At 44.9% G+C, this 23984-nt stretch overlaps 1 protein-coding gene across 2 annotated transcripts in view; it reads right to left on the bottom strand.

Moving 5' to 3' along the window:
• CFAP43 (cilia and flagella associated protein 43) overlaps window positions 1-23984 on the bottom strand; it is an 89868-nt gene that overhangs the window by 27472 nt on the left and 38412 nt on the right. For both annotated transcript variants that reach the window (XM_084772184.1, XM_084772183.1), the window contains 13 exons: window positions 23580-23728; window positions 21613-21716; window positions 19713-19853; window positions 18069-18241; window positions 15798-15947; window positions 14487-14617; window positions 11786-11939; window positions 8349-8435; window positions 7141-7218; window positions 4722-4847; window positions 2815-2919; window positions 1713-1829; window positions 243-473 (listed from right to left, as the gene is read on the bottom strand). In XM_084772184.1, the coding sequence (XP_084628310.1) occupies window positions 243-473; window positions 1713-1829; window positions 2815-2919; window positions 4722-4847; window positions 7141-7218; window positions 8349-8435; window positions 11786-11939; window positions 14487-14617; window positions 15798-15947; window positions 18069-18241; window positions 19713-19853; window positions 21613-21716; window positions 23580-23728 (1746 nt within the window). The remainder of the gene's footprint in view (window positions 1-242; window positions 474-1712; window positions 1830-2814; window positions 2920-4721; window positions 4848-7140; window positions 7219-8348; window positions 8436-11785; window positions 11940-14486; window positions 14618-15797; window positions 15948-18068; window positions 18242-19712; window positions 19854-21612; window positions 21717-23579; window positions 23729-23984) is intronic.

The raw sequence follows: 23984 nt of genomic DNA, 5'->3' as shown, positions 1-23984 counted from the left end.
TTTTGTCAGCTGGGAAAAAACATTTGCTAGAAAACTTGGTATCATCACATCCAGTTGGATTGGATGGGAGTAACTTTTGTACACAAGCTCTATCTGTAAGACACGAATGCTCATCACTTACTTGTGTATTTCTCAAGGTGTATTCACTCGGTTATTGCTAGGTTTTGATGGGAGCCCTTGAAAGGCACTTTGTGTGGAATATCAGAGACTTTTTTTTTTAATAAAAAAGGAAATTCACTCACTTTTAGCAATATAATTTGGTTGATTTTCTCCTCTCTGGAATGAAGCTCCAATTGGCTTGTCAACAAAGAGGTATCTGCCCCAAAATCAGTGCTCAGACTCCCCAGCAGGTAATTGGGCAGACTCGTATCTTTTACTATCTTTTCTTCATCCTCATCTTCTTCATCTTCCTCATCATGATGCTTTTTAGCCAAGGCAGCTGTAGACTGGTTCTCTACAATTTCCTTGCGTATCTAAATACAGGGAAAAGATGGCACAGAAGTTACACAATTAGAATTCCACAAAGGGCAATTTTCCGGTGATTCAATCATTTTAACGCTCATTTGAAGAGGTCAAATGATCTTGCCAACAATTTGGCTCCCTGTGATGGGTGTTGCAGAAGAGATTAAAGTCCAGAAATGGATTCACTGTAAATCAAAAGAATAAAAGTGACCCTTGCTGGTACACAGTATTTATGTTTTTGTGTCAGGATGATACCAGCCTGTAAATATTCTGAGTCTCTCTTGGTACTTAAACATGAAAAAGATTCTTCTCCTCATATTTTATCATGGAACTTGTTCACATGGGATTGGAGAGTGTAAGTTGATTTAAGTATGCCTCCATCTTATGTTTCAGAAAAAGAGGGAGTGCGAAGTGCTGGCCAAGACAAAGCTGTGCCAAAGGGACACTTTTTACTGCTTTGACAGACACTGTTGTTTAAAAAAATTGTAGCTGGGATTGCTTTAGGAAAACCATAAATGCCATCAACATAGATTCAGTTTCATTCGTGGTCAATGACCATAGAGCATGTCCCTCATGTAAGGGAGGACATTATGTAAGGGACCGAATGTAAGGGTGTGTAGGTGAAGAAGACCACCTGAGCAGGGTATGAACAGCACCCATCTCATTTAAAAAGCATAAGAATACATACTTATGAGGGTACAGTATATAAATTATCCAGAAGCATAAATACACACTATATGCAAACTTAATGTTAAATTTAATCTCAGCACAAACACACGTGGCCAGGACTGTCCTAGTCTGGGTTTCTGTTGCGGTGATGAAACACCATGACCAAAGCAACTTGGGAAGAAAAAGGTTTACTTGGCTCACACTTCCACATCGCTGCTCATCACTGAAGGATGTAGGAAGAAACTCAACGGGGCAGGAACCGGGAGGCAGGAACTGATGCAGAGGCCACAGAAGGGTGCTGGCTTCCTCTTCATGGCTTGCTCAACCTAATGTCTTATAGAACTTCAGGCCACCAGCCCAGGGATGGCACTACCCGAAATGGGCTAGTCCCTCCCACCCATCAATCACTAGTTAAGGAAAAGTACTTAAAGCCAGATCTTATGAACTGAGGTTCCTTTCTTTGTGAAGACTCTAACTTGAATCAAGTGATATAAAACTAGCTAGGGACCCTTAATAAATTACGTTATCTTATGTAAACACACACACACACACACTTCACACACACGTGTTTAAAGTGGTACCTTAAGGCACTCCGCCTCAGTCTTCTTTTGCTGCAGAACTCTCTCCAAGTCCCGTAGCTCTTCTTCTGTGCGCGCTTTCATGGGGAAGTTCTCAACCACGTAGGGGATATGGAAACACTCGGGTGGAAATCAAGATGCAATAAGTTTATTTCCTACTATACTTGTGGGTATCTGGGGGAGCATGGGGGATGCTTCCTCTTGTTAAAACTAATCCAAAGGTTATTAAGTAGTGAGTGAAATTGACAGCGGAACGAACCCTTTAAAATAAAGTGATACGGTGCTGTTCTTATGGGCATGACCTTTGCATGAAACAGCATGCTTTTGTGAAGGGATTCTTTCTGGAGTAATAATACCTAAGAACAACCCCCCCCCCAATTTTCTTCTCTCCAAGGTAGTGTGGGAATGTCTAGGGACTTTTTCTATTGCTGAGAGAGTAGTATGGTGATGTCCCTATCAGCAGAGGCCAAGGATGTTGTGAAACATCCATCAGGACCCAGGGCAGCCTTGACAACAGAGAATCGTCCACCTCCACACTCTCGCTACCCAATCACGTGACTGCACAGTGGCTGTGAACTTCATCATCCCAATGGGGGTGGGAGGGGAAGGCATATTTAAAGAGAGAAAAGGCACAATTAGTAGCTATTTAAGGACATAAGCGTAAAGCCAGCTATTTGTTTGCCTTATGTGTACCCTACCATGTGTACCATGAAAAGGTAAAAGAACGGCTACTTAGAGCACAGGAAGAGAAGTGGGGGTGTAAACGCGAACAGCGTTTGTCTACTTTTTAATCTGAGTGGAACACGAGGAAGACAGCCCTTTGGGGTAGAAGGCTTTAAGGAAAGGATGCAGGAACATCACAGGAGACAGGGGAAGGGTGCTAAGAACAATCTGGAAATACACGGTCTTTGAAGTGTGTGAGACTGAGCAGAGAGACCGATGAATTAAAGGAAGGTGACGCGTCTGGTGGAATTCAGTGGAGGCAGCACTGAATGTTTTCTTGTGAGTGGATTTCCTTTACTTTTTAAAAAGTGATGTGATGAAACTTTCTGAGAACATCCTCATAATCTGGGATGCGGCGCTTGGGCTTGGTGGGCGGGGTTACCTTTAGAGCTCTGCCCTTCACAGCCATGGAGTCCCAGCACTCTTCCCTGATGAGCTCGGTTAAGTAGCTTGTGGCTAAGTTATGCATCTCCACATCTTTTCTCAGCTTGGAGAAAGGAAGAGATAAAAGTGAAAACATGGCCACTGAAGGCAAAAAGGCGACAGCCTCGACCCACTAAGCTAGGCAGAGCAGCCCACTTAGTGGGAGTGGGTTTACAGGAGTTCTCCTGAAATGCTGAGCTGCTCTACACCGCGGTGAACTTCTGGGCCACACAGCCTTCATTTGAGAATGTTTGTGTCAAGGGCATGTGTTCTCTACCTAGAAGACTGCTATGTCAATACAAATGCCTGTAAAAGGGGCCGGATCACATCCATGAGGAAAAGGGGCTGTGTGGACAGACACCTCCAAGGGGTAAAGTAAACAGGATGACTGGTTTCAGTGCCACACTTCCTGGGTGTGCTCTCTCCCCCCTTTCTCCTCCCTCCTTCCCTCCCTCCTTCCCTCCCTCCTCCTTCCCTCCCTCCATTTCCTCCTTCCCCTCCCCTCCCCTTTTCTCTGTGCATATGTGTGTGTGTGTGTGTGTGTGTGTGCGCACACACACACGCACGCAACCTCAAGTGTCCTTCCTTAGGATACCTTGTCTTTTAAGCTCTCCAAGTAGGCCAGGTGGCAGGTCAGTTGAGTTCCAAGGATGTTCTTGTCTCAGTTTCCCCAGTGCTAGGATTACAGGCACAGGCAGCTACACCCAGCACTGTTTCTTTTTAAAGCCTTTCCAGCCCCAAATCTTCTTATTTAATGAATGAAGACTGAAATTTATACTCTTATGTGATGTGGCAGGATATGTAATGCTAGCTTCATTCTTATTTTTTTCTTTTTGTTGTTGTTGGGTTTTTTTGTTGTTGTTGTTGAGACAGGGGCTCTCTGTGTAGCCTTGGCTGTTCTGGATTCCCTTTGTAGACCAGGCTGCCCTCAAGCTCACAGCGATCTGCCTGCCTCTGCCTCCCGAGAGCTGGGATTAAAGGCGTGTGGCACCATGCCTAGCACTAGCTTTATTCTTGTCAACATACTGGAGGGCCAGTTTGTGGCCTATGTCTGGACATTTTTTACCTAATTCCTCTATTACTTATGTTCCCACTCATCTGAGGACCAGATTGATTACTTTTTAAAAATGTAAATGATGTGTGTTACTTCAATTGGATTTTCTGCTGATATCTCATCATGGATAAACAAGTAAGGGTTCCTACTCAAGAGTCTGCCCAAATGCATGTTATGAAAGTGAGCCATGACAGTTCTTAGTCCTTAGGGTTCTTTCTAGAAACTTCCTTACATTTTACTTTGTTTGGCAAGATCACTTCCAAACTAGCTAAGAATAGCCTTTCAGAATAATTTTTTTTACATTTTTAAAATTTTGTTTTCTGATTAAATTACTTTGATTTTCATTTCATTGCTTTTAAATTATGATTCATTGGGTCTATGGTATACCAGTTGTCCGAGCCCTCTTGAGTTTTAATCTTTTAGCCCTCCATCTCCAATGCTGAGACTTACCCATCAGCTCCCTCTGATTCAATGCCCAGGATGCTGTTCAGGTAGTCATGGCTGGGCTTTGTGGCTTTCACTTTGGCCAGGGCTGGCTATAGGTCTGGGTTCCTTAGCATTGAGACTCCTTCCTGGGAAGTGTTACATCTTCTCCTAGGGACCTATTTCTATCCCCAAGGATGCTAATAGATAGCTGGGCTTGTGCTGCCAGCTGTTAGTCAGGAAAGCCAAATCCAAGGATGGCATTTCTTCTAAAGACAAGAGCTTTGGGGAAGTAACATGGGAAGAGCCCTACCCAGTGTCACTTGTTTGTTTTTTTGTTTGTTTGTCTTTAAGGTCGTTCTGACAGCTTCTGCGAGGCACTTACGTACCTTTGTTACCTCCTCCTCACTTTCATCATGAAGCCTTTCTAGTTCCTCAAGGTCCAGGCAAAATTCCTGTTGCTCTAACTTTGCAATCAGGTCCATCTTTTCATTTTCTTCCATCATATTCGTAATCTGCATTTTGAAATAAGAAAGGATGATGACAGGTACAGAACTGAACAATTAAGTAGGTGTTATGTTTCTCCAAACGAACCATGAAATAAAGAATTCTGTTATAGGCTTGTTGTGGTTATTGAGGTTGAAGGTTGATACTTAAGAATTAATTTATCTAAAAACAAAAGCAAGAACAATACTTTGTCACTGTGATGGAGTGGATTCGCCTAGGACACAAGTCTGTGGGCAGGCAAATCAGGGATTATTTCCGCTTCTGGAAATGGCTGTAGAGAACTGCATTGGCTATGCTATTTGAGGTGGAAAGATTTCCAGTGAAGCTGGGTAGCACCGTTCTCTGGGCTTGGGAAAAACTGGGAAACGTAATTACCCATTTACTAAGGGATCTAGGCAGATAACGCTTGTTGAAGTAACACATGGGTTTCTAAGCAAAACAAAAACAAAAACAACAAAAAAACAACCAATCAAGCAACCAAACAAAACGATCTGTTTCCCAGGTTAGTAGGAATTCTCTTTATTGTGGACATAAGCAGTGGAGGAATTAAGTGAGTCTTCATTGTTTGCTCCTCCTGGCTGCCGATGCAGGCTCCCTTCCTCCCTTCCTCCCTCCCTCCCTTCTTCCTTCCCTCCCACTCTCCCTCCCTCCCTTCCTCTACCCTCCCTCCCTTCCTCCCTCCCTTCCTTCTCTCCCTCCCTCCCTTCTTCTTTCCCTCTCTCCCTCTCTCCTGTTGCTTTGGTTAGGTTATTTTATCACAGCAACAGAAGAGTAATCAAGACTCACAAATGGATCTTAGAATTCAAGTAGCAAAGTAAATGTCTGCAAAATATTCTTTTGGAAAACAAGTGTAAAGGCAGACTTACTCTCAAGATACCAAAAATAAAATCCACGAAACAGTAATAATTTAGCTTCCTACTAACACAGGAAACCAGTGGCCACTCTCAGGATAGAGAATCCCGAAATAGTTCTGCGTTTGTAGAAGCACCACAAATCCGTGGAGAAAGGGCAGTGGACTCAATTTAGAAAGGTGTTGTGGGAAGTGGGCTATTTATTTGAGGAAGCGAGACTTCCCTTTGTATCACTCATAAGAGTAAACTACACAGCAATTAAAGACTATTACACAGGACACGTGAGACCATGGAAGGCTTTTAGTTTTTTTAGACGGCATCCCGCTAAGTTGCTGAGTCTAGTCTCTTAACTGCTAGGCTCAAATGAGCACCCCCCCCCATCCTGCCCCCTCTGCCTCTAGAACAGGTGGATCCTCAGGCATGCACTTACTGCCCAATTTTTGGAAGGCCCTTTAAAAATCAGAGGCAAACGCAAAAGCTATGAAAGAAATTATAGACCGTGCTATAATTTTAGAATATTTCATTTAAAAGGCATATTTTTAAAAAGCTGAAAAGACAGAAAATACTTGCTGTTGATTGAATCATATATATATATGTATATATATGTACTTATTACATATTATTCGCTTGTTTTGTGTGAGGGTGTGTGAGGGACACCATGGCTCGTGCATGGAGGTCAGGACTCAGCCTGTGGGAATCAGTTCTCTTCTCCCATCGTGTGGAACCTGGGGGTCAAACTCAGCCCATCAGGCTTGGCGACAGGCACCTTTGCCCACTGAGACATCTTGCTGGCCCCTGAATCATATATTTTTGAAGAAAAGTTTTGTAGGTAGTTTTATGCAACATGACCTAACAATAAGAGCTACCTCCCAGGACAGACAGCTCTTGGAGGAAGGTTACCACATGCAAACCCGGCTTCACGCACTTAGATAACAGTTACACAGAAAAATAAAGTTGCAAAAAACAGTCATGTGATCACCCTATACCATGTGACCAAGCTTTGGAAACTTACGTGGCTGTGATGGATGCATCCCGAGGATGGAATTGTTAGTGTAACAGTGGTGTTAGGAGACTGTTTAGAAAGATGGAGGAACACAGACAAAAGATAAGGTAGAAAAGTTAAAAACAGTTATGCGGAGAGGAGGAGAACCATGGCAAAGGGAAGCAGGACAGAAGGGGCCTTAAACAGAGAAAGGCCAGCGTAGGTAACCTTGAAGAAAATAAGTATTAAAATGCATTGTGAGATGGGGTACTTGGGGGAAGCAGAAGGGAAACGCACTGCTTGCTTGTTTGATGCTAAGAGTGCGATATAGCTACAATCTGACCCTGTTAGAACAGCCTGCGAAGCGCAGGAACTTAGACCCTCACATCGTGTGAAGCAAAGGGAAATGAAAGTGGCGTTTTTGGTGGAAGGCGGATGCATTTCAGCGCGTACAGCCACGGCACTTACAACTCGAGAAAGCTCCTTGATTCCACTTTTGATCTCCTTTCTTTTATTTGAAAACAGTTTGATCTCCTTCCTGATGGCCTGAAATGGAGCAAACACCTCACTTAATAAAGTAAGAGAAGCTGGTGGGGAGGAGACAAATGAGGACGTGGGGGGGCACACAGCGGCACTTCTTCAAAACTGAAACAGCACATCTGCGGAGACTACAAAATAAGGGACACGAGGCAAGGGGCATGGCGTGCCACACAATTGTGAGCACCAGAGTTTGGATCCCCAAGAAACACACATAAATGCCAGGTGGGTGTGGTGCCCGCCTGCAATGCCAGGAACCATATCGATAAACTCTGAGTTTGATTGAGAGACCCTGCCTCGGTGGATAAGGTGGAAGCGTGATGGCGGATATCCCTGCCATCAGCTGTGAACCGTCACAAGCCTGTGTGTACACACACATGCAGAAGCACACACATAAAAACATGGATATGCGTGCAAGAAAGTGGAAACAAACAAACAAAACTAACAAACCATGATAATCCACAGCCCTGTGATTCTTTGCTTAAATCTAATGGTGTTTGGGAGTGACCACTGAAACAACATCCAAACAATGTCAATCACGCAAGTTAGGAAAACTAACCTAACCTGGGCGAGACTGGACGCAGACATTGCCTTCAGCCTGCTGCTCATCTTTATGTGGCCTCAGCCACGGCAGCCTTCTGTCCCTGACCCAACCGGTTAAGACAAACATCCCACAGCAGTCACGCACGGCGTCTCACGGGTCCGTCTTTACTTTGGCTCCCCTAATACTTTTGTTGGGCTCCAGTAAGTCTGGGATCTGAAACCTTGTTGAACTTAATCTAAAAGGGTGGGTCCGGCTTAGGGGTGTGTTTGCTTTTAGAAAAGGCACTTGTACAATGCGATGCACTGCCAACGGGTACCTCATGAAGTATTCTAGCCTTCCCCTAGGTTTCCATATAAACAGAACGCAGTTGACATATCAGACTGTTAACTCAAACCTGTCTCACCCTTTAAAAATACTCTTCAAAGGCCAGGCAGGTGAATTTTTGAGTTTAAGGCCAGCCTGGTCTACAAAGCAAGTACCAGGACAGCCAGGGATGCACAGAGAAACGTTGTCTCCTCCTCATCTTCCTCATCATCACCATCAACACCATCATCATCACCATCACCACCACCATCATCAGTAACTAAATAAATACCTCTTCCCTTTTTTGTTGGATCCAGGGAATTTCCTTGTCAGAACTGATGACCAGTTCCTCTTGTGATGAATCCAAGCTCAACTTTTTCTGTGAGTGATTAGAAAGACACAGATAGTTTTTAGAAACAGTTCAATTCTTCTCTCACCTTAGTTCACATAATTTCATTAAGTCTCTCCGCACTTGTCTCATTTTAAAAAATAATACCAGACGTGTGTCTGCCTAGATGAATTCTTTAATCCTTACACTTCTGCCACCCCAGAATTAAAGATGTTTTAAAGATTAATAACATGACATTAAATGAAATAGGATCACTTTGATATTGCTAAAATCTAACTGCTACTTTGCAAGTGCCAAGAAAGGCACTAAGAAATTAGAAACCATGGCACGGTTCCCACTGGGGCCAGATCACCTCTGCCTCTCTCCTGTTTCTGTGGACCACAGGCTTCTGCCTATGAAGGCCTACTCTGTCAAGTGTGCTTCTTTAGGAGCTTGCTCTTTCCTCCTCCCTGTTTGTTTGTTTTGTTTTTACAAGCCTCACCTTGTTTCCTTGGACATCCTGTTTCCCTCTGCTGTAGGGTCTTGAAGCAGCAGCCAAATGCTCTGCTCCTCTGTCACTACCACCCATTTTCTGAGACCCTCTTTGCAGCAAATGTTGTGGGACCCACTCCTGGTATCGCAACACTGTGGTTCTTCTGCTGCCGTGCCTCTAGTTTCTCTAGAAGCATCTCTCCTGGTCCTTTCTGCTTCTCACTATCCATTCTTTCAACATGACTTCCTAAGTTTTATGGTTTTAAATTCAACTCACATACTTCTTGGCCCTCAAACCAACATCTCCAGTACTAGCTTCTTCTAAGAACTCAATGCTCATCTCTCCAGTGGCCTGGGCTTTGTGGAATTGCTTCGTGGATGTCGAATAGACTTCTCAAGTTGAGCATGGGGAAAAAACTGACTTGAGAGCCTGTCTTTTTCCTCGGCTGCTGGCTCTTTGACAGTTCATCCCATTCATGTTCAGGGCACCATCTTCTCCATCCCATTCATGTTCAGGGCACCATCTTCTCCATCCCATTCATGTTCAGGGCACCATCTTCTCCATCCCATTCATGTTCAGGGTACCATCTTCTCCATCCCATTCATGTTCAGGGCACCATCTTCTCCATCCCATTCATGTTCAGGGCACCATCTTCTCCATCCCATTCATGTTCAGGGTACCATCTTCTCCATCCCATTCATGTTCAGGGCACCATCTTCTCCATCCCATTCATGTTCAGGGCACCATCTTCTCCATCCCATTCATGTTCAGGGTACCATCTTCTCCATCCCATTCATGTTCAGGGCACCATCTTCTCCATCCCATTCATGTTCAGGGCACCATCTTCTCCATCCCATTCATGTTCAGGGCACCATCTTCTCCATCCCATTCATGTTCAGGGTACCATCTTCTCCATCCCATTCATGTTCAGGGCACCATCTTCTCCATCCCATTCATGTTCAGGGTACCATCTTCTCCATCCCATTCATGTTCAGGGTACCATCTTCTCCATCCCATTCATGCTCAGGGTACCATCTTCTCCATCCCATTCATGTTCAGGGCACCATCTTCTCCATCCCATTCATGTTCAGGGTACCATCTTCTCCATCCCATTCATGTTCAGGGCACCATCTTCTCCATCCCATTCATGTTCAGGGCACCATCTTCTCCATCCCATTCATGTTCAGGGTAACATCTTCTCCATCCCATTCATGTTCAGGGTACCATCTTCTACACAGCTGTTCACAGCAGCCTATGAGCCACCCATGAGTCTTTTCTCTTCGTCTCCCTCTACGTCCATCCTTTGGTTGGTTCTACTAAATCAGTCTCTGAAACTGACCTGGAACCCACCACTTGTCCCCTCCATAGCACTCCTCCACCGCTAGGAAGCTCCTTGCTCCCACTCTATCTGCCCCCAGGAAACACACTTTCCTCAAAGCAGCAAGTGCTCATTTCAAAATGGGAAATCAAAGTCCAGTTTTGTTATTTCCTTGCCTCAATGGATTCTCATCATGTGCAAGGAAAAAAAAAACACCTCAGATTCTTCATTGGTTTATTAAACTTGTCTTTCCAGGACTTCTTTCCTCCTTGGAAGACCCCCTTTGTCCTTGCTTACCTCAAGTGCCCAGGCCTTCTGCTGTGCCCACACATCACACGCCGAGCTGACTGCCCCTCTGTCCCGAGTTCTCGTGCCTCTCCACTTTGCAAAGGGGGCACTGTCTTTTAAGTAGGATGATAGCTTATGTAGAGGCCAGTCCAGCAAACACTGCTGTATCGGCCATTCTAACTTCAGCAGCAGCACTTGCTCGTGGGTCAGCTGTCTCTTAGCTGCTTACCTATCTGTCTCTCTGTCCGCCGCCAGCCCCATCAGAACGAAACACCAGGAAAGCAAAAACTTTCTTCTCATTCATGGTTGTGTCTCTCCCAGCCTATCCTTTTGTAGGCACACAATAATTATTTGCTGAGCCTCTTTCTTTGTTATTTTTTTTTAATTTTTAAATTTTATTTTTTAAATTTATTTTTATTTATTTTTTAAATTTTTGCTGCGCCCCTTTCAACTCCGTTGTAATGGTTTTTCTTTTGTAGTGGTTCTGTATATAAAAATACAGTAGGCAAAGGCAGGCCAGTCTCTGAGTTCGAGGCCAGCCAACTACATAAGCAGGTTCCAGGCCAGCCAGGGATATATAATGAGACTTTTCTTAAAACCAAACCAAAGTGTAAACACTGTAAGCAAAGCTCCATTGCTTTAGGATGGCCATTTTGTGTGAAAGTTCAGTGAGAGGTATATAGTTTGAGAGTGGGCAAGCACTTCCATGGCATCCTTCATCTGGCTATATGACATTTTAAAAATATATTTTATTAATTTATTCATATTATACCTAAATTGTTATCTCATCCCTTGTATCCTCCCATTCTTCCCTCCCTCCCATTTTCCCCTTACTCCCCGCCCCTATGACTGTGACTGAGGGGGACCTCCTCCCCTGGATATGCTCATAGGGTATCAAGTCTCTTCTTGTTGCTATCTGACATTTTTATATGTGAGTTCTCTACAACAAAGTCATTTTATTTAATTTTAAAAAGTATTTGTTGAACAAGCAAGTAAATATTGTTTTCTAGCCTGACACTTCCTAAATCACAAATGTGATATGACCAATCACCAATATTGATTTTTTTAAAAAGTTTTTTTTTGTGCAAGCCCAGATCTTATGTTTTCATTTAAGTGAAATTTGAGATATAATATTTATGGTAAGTTTAAGAAAAGCTGAGTTTTCTATCAGATGTAGCTTATGTCCTAGTTGAAAACTCACTGGACATCTGGGTAAGGAGAAATAGCAGTAAGCATGTGCTTAAAGAAAACTATAAGCTGAAATCTTCTGTATTATCTATAAAGAGGGAGCAAGCTAGTTACAGGGGATTCAATGGACTCCTCTTCTTGTTGCGTGATGTGCGAGGCTCCTGCTAAAGCCAAATGTGCATTCTCCTTTTCCATCGTGCTGCTCAGAGAGGCTAGCAGTTGCTGGAAGTGTTCAAGCATCTCATTTGCTAGGCTTGTTCCAAGTCGTCTGAGAGAAAGAGACAGAGAGAGAAAGACACAGACAGACAGAGAGAGAGGAGAGACAGACAGACAGACAGAGAGAGAGAGAGAGAGAGAGAGAGACAGACAGACAGACAGAAAGAAGGAGAGACAGAGAGAGACAGACAGACACATAGAGAGAGAGAGACAGAGGGAGAGACAGACAGACACATAGAGAGAGACAGACAGACACAGAGAGAGAGACAGAGAGAGAGAGAGAGAAGAGAGACAGTGACAGAGAGAGATAAAATGAGAGAGAGAGAGAGAGAGAGAGAGAGAGAGAGAGAGAGAGAGAGAGAGAGAGAGAACATATAACCATAAAATCACTTAAAATAATCACATTTAGCAGTGTTATTTCCAGATAATTCTACAAAGAAGTATGGGGAAGTTCTCCATGGTGCCCTTCAGTCCCAGAGCCACTGCTTCTCAGAGGAGGACACTTTGATGGACTTTTAAGGACTCAGGCTCCTGACTCTTTTTTGCGGTTTGGTTTTTCGAGACAGAGTTTCTCTGTGTAGCCTTGGCTGTCCTGGACTCACTTTGTAGACCCGGTTGGCCTCGAACTCACAGCGATCTGCCTGCTTCTTCCTCCCAAGTGCAGCGATTACAGGCGTGTGACACCACTCCAACTGTTCCTGACTCTTTTTTGGGCGACTTTCCCTTATGCTGTCCTGTACCTTCACCCCACATGGTCTTTGGCCACCACACAAAAGAGCCGCTGCTCTGAGCCCCAAGAATGCACCAGGCTTCACCACATACATGATCTTATTATTGGATCTAGGCCTCACAGCCCACCCCAAAAGATTATTTCCATGTGCCACACCGGGGCACCTCGACCTTTATGCTCATATAACTGGGAGGGCTTCAGGGAACACCTTCCTGGGCTAATTAGCTCTGCTGGCTGGTTTTTACTGTGACCTGACACAACTAGAGTCACCCACCAAAAGGGGCCTTCAGTTGGATTGTCTCCACTCAACTGGCCTGTGGGCATGTCTCTAGGGCACCTCCTTCATTGCTGATGCAAGAGAGCCCAGCACACAGCGAGTGACGTCATCCCATGGTAGGTGGGCCTGCGCTGTATACATGAGCCAGAGGACATGAGCCAGGAAGCAGTGTTTTTCTGAGGTTTCTACTTCAAGCTCCTTCCTGGGCTTTCTGCCTTGGCTTCCCTCAGTGATGAACTACAAACGTGTAAGCTGAAAGAAATCTCTTTCCCAAGTTTCCTCTGGCCCTGGGTTTTACAGGGCAACAGAAAAGCAAACTAGGACAGGCGCGGACACTCTGAGGCAGGCAGAGGTGAGGGCAACCAGTTACGCATTTCTAACAAGCTCACAGAGGCTACAGACTTCCCACCTTGAGTGACACACAGCCTAGAGGCGGTGGCTTGCAGCCTTTCTAATGCTAATGCCTTCCTAATGCTCCTCATGTTGTGGGGACCCCCCAGCCATAACGTTATTTTTTGTTGCTGCTTCATAATTGTAATTTTGCTAGTTATGAGTCATAATGCAAATATCTGTGATGTAGGATGTCGGATATGCAACCTCCAAGAGTGTCTTTCCTTTTCTAAACAGGGCTCCTGCACTTGTTTGCTACTGCCTGAGACACGATCTGGTCATTTACTGCAAAGGGCATGTCAGAAATTACTTATCAAGATGTAAGTTCCGGCCGGGCATGGTGGCGCACACCTTTAACCCTAGCACTCTGCAGGCAGAGGCAGGCGGATCGATATGAGTTCGAGGTCAGCCTGGTCTACAAAGTGAGTCCAGGACAGCCAAGGCTACACAGAGAAAAAAACAAGAACAAACAAACAAACAAACAAAAAAGATGTGTGGCTTTCATGTTTGAAACAGATACTGCAATGTTATCTTCAAATGAGTCCTTGAAATAAAGCTGGTCCCCCAATTGTCATGCTTCAAAATCTCCATGCACTGAACACACTCACCACGTCACCAAGGAAGGCTGTGTCTTAAAACGACTGTTGCCAGAGGGAACCGCATATCGGTAAGTGATCTCCACTTCCGCAAGACAGCATTGAAAGTCCAAGCTGTCCTCCGCGGTCACATTGTTGACACAGAGTGAGCCAACCCCCAGACACAGAGACAGTTCCCTCTGAAGCACCCTTTCAAATGCAGCCAACCAATTCGGAGGCCATACCCAAAGTGGGTGGGTGGGTCGAGGCGACACCCGTGACACTCTCACATCCAAGGCCATTCTCTATTGGCTTCTTTCAGCCTCAGGGACAAGTTCCAGACACCAAGACGCACCCCCTAAGCCCCAGAACCTGATGATCTAACCCCCGCAGCTGCTCACTCCATCCTTCCAGATCCTTCGGGAGTGATGTCCTCAGGCCACGTTTCTGCCTCAGCATCCCTGTCTAGCCAGCATGGTGCTTCCCACTGGGGCTCCTGGAGCAGCATGGGGCGCCCTCTCCTCTCAGACCTCTGGGTATAACAGCCCTATTGCTTGAGATACTGGCCTTCTGAATTTAAACCACGGTCCCACAAAACCCCGCGCGTGCGCAGTGTGCCGTACGTACTTCCATTTGAGGTGGACGAGTGTGCCGTCATCCTTGCCGTTCACCAGGATGTGCTGTCCATCCATTGACATGGTCACGAACTGGATCCCATGCCCCTGGTGCGAATGACTCCGGCATCGAACAGAAGTTTCCTCAATAGTTTTAGAAATAAAATGGGGGAAGTTATAAGTGCAATTCTCCAGCGTGATTTTTTTTCCCCCCTAACATGGTCGGTCACGTGTGCTTTTGCTTGCGGACAATTTGCTTTGTACTCCTAATGACATTTTAGTTGGTACAGAGGTAGCTCTCGGTAAAAACGCAGTGCTTAAAACCTCTTCTTCAGACCACTACAGATTTATTTTCCCTACACTACTTCATGTAATGTGTGGAAGGAGACGTGTCAGACGCAGCAGCTGAAGTGAGCAGCAGTGTGGTTGCTGAAGCCCTCGGAGTCAGGGGAGGGCCCTTAGGTGAGAATCCCGCCAGATGTGTTTTGTGTAAAGTGGCTGGCAGCGGTGGGAAAAGGTGACAAGAAACACGCAGAAGGAAGAGAACATGCCCCAGGGGGTGTGCTAATTAAGTTGATTAAGGAATCCAAACAAACATCACTGATGTATGTCACACATAACAACAGTTTAAGCTCTTTTAGTACAACCTACAGCTGTTATCCTGGCACCCAAGCCTTTCCAGATACCTTTTTGAATAGATAATACATTCAAGTAGTTAAACAAACAAACAAATTATCACAGAGCCTGGCCTGAACTCTCTCCTGACTCCACGCCCAGCATTTCTTTTGTTAACATGAGTCAACTTACTTAAGGAAGTTCTGATTCCTTTCCTAAAGGTTTTGTTTCTGCCTGAAATCCATGCACACTGCCCTACACTTTAAAAAGGATTTGTATTTAATTATGAGCATGTGTGGACTTGTGCTCAGGAGTGCAGGGGCTGGTAGAGGCCAGACCATGGGAATGCCCTTGAGATGGAGTTACAGGCAGTTGTGACCCATGTGGCCCAGGTGCTCTTAACCTCGGAGCCATCTCTCTGGTCCCTACCCCATATGTTTCTATAGAATTAAAAAAGATTTACTTATTTCTATTGTTTTGTCTGCATGTATGTATATATGTGTAACACATGTGTGTCTGGTGCCCATGGAAGCCAGAAGAAGGTGCCAGATCCCTTGGAAGTGGCTGTGAGGTGCCATGTGAGTGTTGGAATGTGAACCTGAGTCCTTTGTGAGAGCAACAAATACCCTTAACCACTGAACAATCTCTCTGAGACCTCCCAGATCCCCCCTTGCCCGACCCAGGCTTCCTTTTTCTTTTTTAAATTTACCAGACTGTAGGTATCTCGGACACAGAGAAATCCACATTTAGCTATTGTCATAAGCCACAGTCCATGTGAAGACAGGCAGATCATCCCAGCCCCGTACTGTTTGCTCTGCACTTTTTGGTGCGGCTTAAGGACACAAACACCAACATGTTCCTGCCAATCAAAACAAAGAACAACATTACAGAGAGGATCAGGCCAGCAGCAGCTTTGGTTTTTCAGGCGTGTGTTACATATGGGGTCAGGTTCAAATCTGGGAGTGCCAGCCTTGGGAATAAGGGACAGAGTAGGCACCTGTGTTTACACCATGTATTACTTATAATTACATCTTTACAAATAAAAGCTGGTTTTGTTTTGTTTTGTTTTTTTTTTTTTTGTTGTTGTTGTTGTTTTTTTTTTGCCAACCAAGGAGTGTTGGGGTTTGGTTGCTGCCCAAATGAGCAGACTCACACACTCCAAAATGTTTGTAACCTTGCCTAAGGACTTATTGTTGTCTGACCAGTAAAAAGCCAACACACCCAGCCAAGGCAAATGGGATAGGTAGGCGTTGCTAAGGTTCCAGGGCTGGTCAGACAAAGAGGTTCTTGGGAAAGGAAGCAGTCAGAGACAGGAAGAGGACCAGAGATAGGACAGGAGGACAAGAAGGAAGGCCTCGCCATGGGTGAGGTGGAGGAGAAGCACATGGCCAGCGTAGACGGAGGATTCGTCCCAGATGAAGAATGTTAGCAAGTATTTGGAATTATGGATGGGAGCTAGCTCAATAGACATTATTAGAAGCAGATAGCATGGGGTTGGGTCAGGGTATAGAACGCCTGCCCCAATATGGGAGATAGTTTAGGGGATTAATATCTGCCCTGCCCCAGGTGAACTCAGGGCTATTTTAAAATATAACAGGTGTCTGTGTTTTTATTGATTGCTAGCAGGTTAGAAAATACCACACTAATAATAATTAGCCTAGTAATAAACATTTATTAGGCCATACTTCTAAATTAACAACAACAAAAGAGCACTCTATCTACCTATCTATCTATCATTTGTCTGTTTGTCTATCATCTATCTATCTATCTATCTATCTATCATCTATCTTCTGTCTATCAGCCCAGGAATGGCTTTTTTATGTGTAATTCTGCCATGTAGGGTCCAAGTCTACACTGACAGTCTTTGTTTTCAGCCATCATTTTTATATACCACCATTTTTAATTGAAATAGAAGTTATCAGTGTCCCTCACTATGCGCCCCATGCATCATCCCCCTCTCCGAGCCTCAGCCATGACCTTTCTTTTGTCTGAAATGTTCTTCTCTGCTCTAGCCCCACCTGCTCCACTTCCCTTAGTCCACGCCCTCCTCTCTCAAGGTGCACACGCTGTTTCCAGGCTTCACATCGGAATCAGCCTTCAAAGTCTAGTGTGAATATTGCTTCTTCAGCTGGGCGCAGTGGCACACACCTATAATCCAAGCACTCAAGGAGGCAGAGACCAGCAGATCTCTGTGAGTTCGAGGCCAGCCTGGTCTACCAAGCTAGTCCAGGACAGCCAAGGCTACACAGAGAAACCCTGTCTCAAAAAACAAAAAAACCAACCAAGCAACCAAACAAACAAAAACAAAAACAAAACAAAACCCAAAACAACAACAACAACAACAAAACCCAAAACAAAACAAAAATCTGGTTTCTTCTACACAACTGCTTCAAATTTCCCATTACCATGAACCATCTCTTCTTTTTCTTAATTTCTATGTCTAATACCAGCCACACAGAGAGAAGACTAGAGAGGAGATAAAAAGTTATAGAAGCACGTGGGTCTGAAGACAGGCATCGATCGGGGGATGCTGAGTGGCCAAAGGCAGCAAGCAAGACACTGGGCTGGCCTTGCGGTGGGAGGAGCCACACAATGGTAGAACTTTGAAGAGTGCATACCTTAATTATTTTGTGCAATTTTACTTAGGGCCCAGGTGTAAAGTTTCACTGAAAAGTATCTACCTTTTAGCCACTGGCATCTATGGAACAGATGTAATGCCAGATTTTTTTTTTTTTAAGGCACCAAACAAATACCCAATCACCTGCCTGCTTATCTGACAAGAATGATGTATGTGGTGTTAATGTATGAGGTCACTCAGTTGCGTTCATGGCGGCTTAGCAAGTAGCGCCAGTGCCTCTAACTGAAGGTGATGCTGTTGCTACAGTGAAGCCTGTACTGACTGAACTCATCTGCTACGGCAGCCGAGAGGATCTTATCGAATGAATACCGCATCAGTCTCGCTCACTGGACTCTGGCGTACCTTGTCAGGTATTAAATAGCTGCAGATGTATGGCACCTGGCTGCAGTAGCCGTATATTTTGTTTCTTTCGAAGTCCAGCACGGCAGAAGAGAGAGGGTGCTCCACCTCATACAGGAACTTGTGGATGAAGTCATCTTTCAGCTTTCCCCTTTCATCAGAAAAGCTACCGGGAACTATGAGATTAGGGAAAACAAGAGAGCTCACAGGCAACTGGCAGGTCACTCGGAAAATCATTATGAGAAGTTACGAAATGAAAAATAAAAATTTAAACATTTGACTAATAGGACTGAGGCTACTTGGGGATTTAAAAAAAAAATATTAAAATGGGACGGAGTGGCACACGTCTTAAATCCTAGCACTGTGGGAGGCAGAGGCAGGTGGCTCTCTGTGAGTTCAAGGCCAGCCTGGTCTACGGTTCAAGTTCTAGGCCAGCCAAGGCCACACAGAGAAACCTTGTTTAAAAAAACTAAACTAAACTAAACTAAAAAGTTAAAACAATTTACCTCAACCTGAGATACTTAATGTTGATAGTAAGTAAACTATATTTCACAGCCTTCCATTTCATAAATTAGCTTAACGATTAACATTAAAATAACAGACAATGCCAACATTCCATTTCTTCTTTCTTTCTTTTTGTTGAAATAAAGGTGTTACTGGCTTCACACTTGCATCATTCTTCCTGCCGCAGCCTCCCAAGTGCTAAGATTACAGATGTGGTCACAGCTCCAGCCTCCCAAGTGCTAAGATTACAGATGTGCTCACAGCTCCAGCCTCCCAAATGCTAAGATTACAGATGTGCTCACAGCTCCAGCCTCCCTCCCCTTCTTTCCCCTCCTTCTCTTTTTATTTGAGACAGGTTCTCACTTTGTACTCTGGTTGGTCTGGGATTTGCATATAGACCAGGCTGCCCTTGAATTCATGGTGATCTGCCTTTCCCCGCCTCCAAAGAGCTTGAATTAAATGCTTGTGCCACTACCATGCCTGGCTTCCCTCATCCCCCAAGATTCTCAATTAAAATATAAAAGTACTTTGAGGTTATTTTTTCTTATTTTCTGTAATCCTATATTTGCAAATTTTATAGCTAGATAAATCTGTCCTTTGAGACAAAAAGTATATCTGTTTTCTCATGCTTTTTTTTTTTCCTGAGACAGGGTTTCTCTGTGTAGCCTTGGCTGTCCTGGATTCACTTTGTAGAACAGGCTGGGCTTAAACTTACAGCATTCCACCAGACTCTGCCTCCCGAGTGCTGGGATTAAAGGCGTGCGCCACCATGCCCGGCTTCTCATGCGTTTTAATCCAGGGAGCTTGTTTTATAATTCTAGGTAACTATACTATACTGTAAAGTATCTGAATTTAACTGTGAATATTTAAAACTACATAACAAGAGCCATCACAAAATGACATATCAATTTGGCATGACAGTTGATCTTGTTTCTTTTCTCTTATTAAAAAAAAATCAAATAAACATTCCCGAGTCCTGAGCATGGAGGTAAGCCTACATTTCACACTGCCGAGCAGCCACAGAGCATTAGTTTGTAAAGGCGCATGGGATGGGAGCCGCCACGTCACTTCTGTACCAACCCAGAGGAAACTACCCAATGACAACTGTAACTCATGTGGGCCGGGTCGCTTGTTTTGTGTCACCTTGTGATAACATGGTAGGCAGCGTGAAGAATTCCAGCCTGCTTCTTCCTGTTTCCGGGAGCGGGGCCAGCACCAGAACTTCCACCACGTCTGACACTGGGAGAGACACCGTGGATATCTGCAGGATGTCTTTGAACGTCTCTGAAAGTGAGTGGAAATTGACTCTACAAGAGGTCATTGGTTGAGTTTAAAGAATCTTAAGTCATTCTAATTCAGATATAAGTGATAGTATTTCCCACCAATTCTCAGAATGATCTTCTGTTAATATTTCAGATTTTACACACACACAGACACAGACACACAGACACACACACACAGAGACACAGACACAGACACACACACACACAGTTCGACATTCTAAGCTTCTCGTACCATCTTGCCACATACTGAGTCTGTTTTCTCACCTGTTCCCTCCATGACACATCTGTCTCCCAGGGAACACCTGCTGACTGACCAACACACAGGAACACCTGCTGACTGACCAACACACAGGAACACCTGCTGACTGACCAACACACGGGAACACCTGCTGACTGACCAACACACGGGAACACCTGCTGACTGACCAACACACGGGAACACCTGCTGACTGACCAACACACGGGAACACCTGCTGACTGACCAACACACGGGAACACCTGCTGACTGACCAACACACAGGAACACCTGCTGACTGACCAACACACGGGAACACCTGCTGACTGACCAACACACGGGAACGCCTGAACCTGCCCGATTCACTTCTCTGGACTCTCACCCATCTGTCTTCCTTGAGCTATTTCTGGAAGGCCTGGTGCATGCCCCTCACGACTTAGAGCATCCTTGGTTTTCGTCACTGCGTCATACTCTGCCTGCAGTTTCAGTGAGAGGTACCAATTCCTGTTGGATCTCCAGCTTTTCCTCTTCCACCTACAGGCCAACCTCATGAGCTGACAACAGAATGCGCATCCCCTCTGCCGTTAGCCTTAGGCTCTACCATGCCGAGAGCCATCTAACTCCCAGGTGGACCCTGCTTTTTGGCCCCAGTGAGCAGTTAGGCTTCTTTCTACTCCATCTTCTTGGGCCACCAGCTTCCGTAGGAAGGAAGGATAGGACGATAGGAATTCTATCATGAAGCCATGACTGTCTGTCTGTCCCTATTTCTAAGCATTTCCCGAGTGAGAGCTCATGACGTCACACCTCAACAGCCTGGCCCACACTGCCGCGGTTATCTGCCAAGAAACACTTCCACTTGTATCCTACATCGGACCTAAAACGCCTTGAGCTGTAGCAGTAATGGGCCTCATCCCGCACCTATGAAGCCTTTCTGAACCATTACTTCCCCGGAACAGACTCTCCTTCCATCTTTAGCATCCCCGTAGCTGGGACACCTTCATCCTCACTCTCTTCCCTTCATCCGGAAGAATTAAACAGCACTAAGTTATCTCCTTGACTTTTTTATCCCCCACAAGGCCAACATTTGGTACTTAGTAGGTACTTGGTAATTTTTTATAAATAAATAAGTGAATTTATAAATAAATATATCTTGGAGGAAATACACACATATTTGTTGCTAACAGTATGGAGAAAAATTAATTATTAAACAGGGTCAGAGGTAAAACATTTTTAAGTATTTCAGTTATAAATCATCTACTCCTCCCCTTGTAATATAAAAATGTTTAGACATTTCACTAATTTAGTAGTTGATATAAGAGTTTTTTAAACATCAGTTACATACTAGATAGCTCTAATATTCTAAATTCCTCTAAATATAATGTAGGAATTTAACTTCTATTTAAAATTTTCTTTTTCAGAAAATATGACATACATAATTGTTTTGCTATAATTTAATTTTTTAACTTTAAATTATTTGGCATAAAAGTGATCTAAACTTTAAACAAACAAAGCTCCTGTATCATACCAGTGAATCCAAAAATCTGAAATGATTTTGAGGGTCTGGCATCGATGACAAAGACAATTCCTTCTTCTGTGCCAACTAACAGAAAAAATCCTCGCTGGTCGTAACTGGAAGAGAACAAATCCAGTGTCCAGATTTTGCTTCCTTCACCAGCTCGGTGGTAAGTGAGCTTGCTCGATGCACATCAACAGGGACACACTCTCACGCTCACACAATGTGCAGCATTTATTATTTATGTATTCATTTATGTTGTGGGGCTGGCATGGGACTGAGGGTCCTGTGCATGCAAAGTAGGCCAGCTATCACTAGGCTACATCCCCAGCCCTATGGTTTGTGATTTTAAAATATTCTCTGTGTCCCTCAAGCATGGATGTAGTGGGAAGTTTTGGCATCTTTAAAAACTCAGTTATGTTACATAAACATGTTTTGCTTTAATCCCAGGTATGGGATATGGGGCTACTCCAGATGACGTTATGTAAACAACATGTTTTGTTTTATCCCAGGTGTGAAGTGTAGGGCTGCTCCAGCTTGTCCACAGCTGCAGACAGTTTGCCCCATTCAGGCTTTGAGAAGAACGTGATCTTTGCCATCTGCAGATAGTTTAATTCTGAGGACCTTGGTGAGGGAATAAATGGGAGAGCAGAGAGAGAGAGAGAGAGAGAGAGAGAGAGAGAGAGAGAGAGAGAGAGAGAGAGACAGAGAGAGACAGAGACAGAGAGAGACAGAGAGAGAGAGAGACAGAGACAGAGAGACAGAGAGAGAGAGAGAGAGACAGAGAGAGACAGAGACAGAGAGACAGAGAGACAGAGAGAGAGAGAGAGAGAGAGAGAGACCGAGAGACAGAGAGAGACAGAGAGAGAGAGACAGAGAGAGACAGAGACAGAGAGAGAGACAGAGAGAGAGAGAGACAGAGAGAGAGAGAGAGAGAGAGAGACAGAGAGAGAGACAGAGACAGAGACAGAGAGACAGAGACAGAGAGACAGAGAGACAGAGAGAGAGACAGAGAGAGACAGAGACAGAGAGACAGAGAGAGAGAGAGAGAGACAGAGAGAGAGAGACAGAGAGAGAGAGAGAGACAGAGAGTGAGTGAGTGATGAGGGGCTTTGAGAAAGAAGGAGGAGGCTGCTATGCTACTCCTCCCTGCTGCTCCTGGTTGCTGCTATTGTGGCTTGAAGAGAAGAAGTTGGAGATATCCTGAAAGGAGGATTGAACTTGCCCCAAGGATCCCAACGACCCTAGCCAGCAGGAAGTAGTTACAGAGAACTATGCCCCTTCTTCCCACTAACCTTTCTTCTATCCTACCTGGTGTTGGGGTGTTGGAAGGAGCTGGGGTGCAGAAGGGAGATAGAGGCTTCAGAAACCCAAATAAAGTAGATTAAAAAAAAAGTACACCAACACATGAGAACCTGAGTTCAAGCCCCAGAACCTGCCTGAGAAAATTCACGGTGGCATCTGTACTGTGGTCCCAGGGCTGGGGAAGTGGAGACAACACCGCTGGCCTTCATGGCCAATCTGCCCAGCCTAGCCCAAAAGCGAGTTCCAGGCCCAGTGAGAGAACCCATCCCCCAAAACTGGGTGGATGGCATCCAAGGAGCCTTCACATGCTTGCACACATACATGCATCCTCATACAAGCCCACACACTCCAGCCTGCTCTCAGTATTTGAAGACTCCGCATGTGAAGACAAATACTAGTCTACTAGTCTTATTGTTTATTTGTGAATAAAAATGTCTTTGAAAAGGGACACTGGAAATTGGTAATAGGATATTCCTGGGAGGGATGTGCGAGGAGGGGACTTTCCACTATACAGACCTGCCTTTGTACTTTCTGAATGCTGAACTGAGTGAACATTCAAAATGAATGAAATGTGTAAAGCTGAAAAAAAAAAAAAAAAAACAAGGGCACCTCCTTGGAGTCCCCTCTGGACAGGCCTGAGGACAGTGTGGCTAGAGTAGGGCATGCTCACTTACATTAAGATCTTCACCGGTGACTTGGAGAGGAAGGCACTGTGAATCACCTGAGGGTACTCCACATCATGGATGTCGAGAAAGTACACATAGCCATCCGCTGTCCCCACGGCAGCTGACATGGAGGAAGGGGCGCATGCTAGGGTTGTTGCCTGTTCAAGATGAACCGCGGAGCCTGAAGGTTGTGCCACAGCCAAGAAACCTGCTGGGCTGGGCATGTTGCTCTGCATATGCGCCAGGCCCTCGAGTTCGCGCTTAGCACCCCCATCCTCCACCCCCCACCCCACCCCCATCCCCGCTCCACCTCAAATGCTTAGAATTTTTGCAAAGCCTGCAAGCTTGTTTGGTACATACTTCTCTTTGGGAAATCGACCTTCCTAACCCTGACCGGCTGCATGCGCGACACAG

This window comes from Acomys minous (assembly GCF_964271855.1).
Source record: "Acomys minous genome assembly, chromosome: 2".
Lineage (NCBI taxonomy): Eukaryota > Metazoa > Chordata > Mammalia > Rodentia > Muridae > Acomys > Acomys minous.
This window is presented reverse-complemented; position numbering and strand designations above follow the sequence as displayed.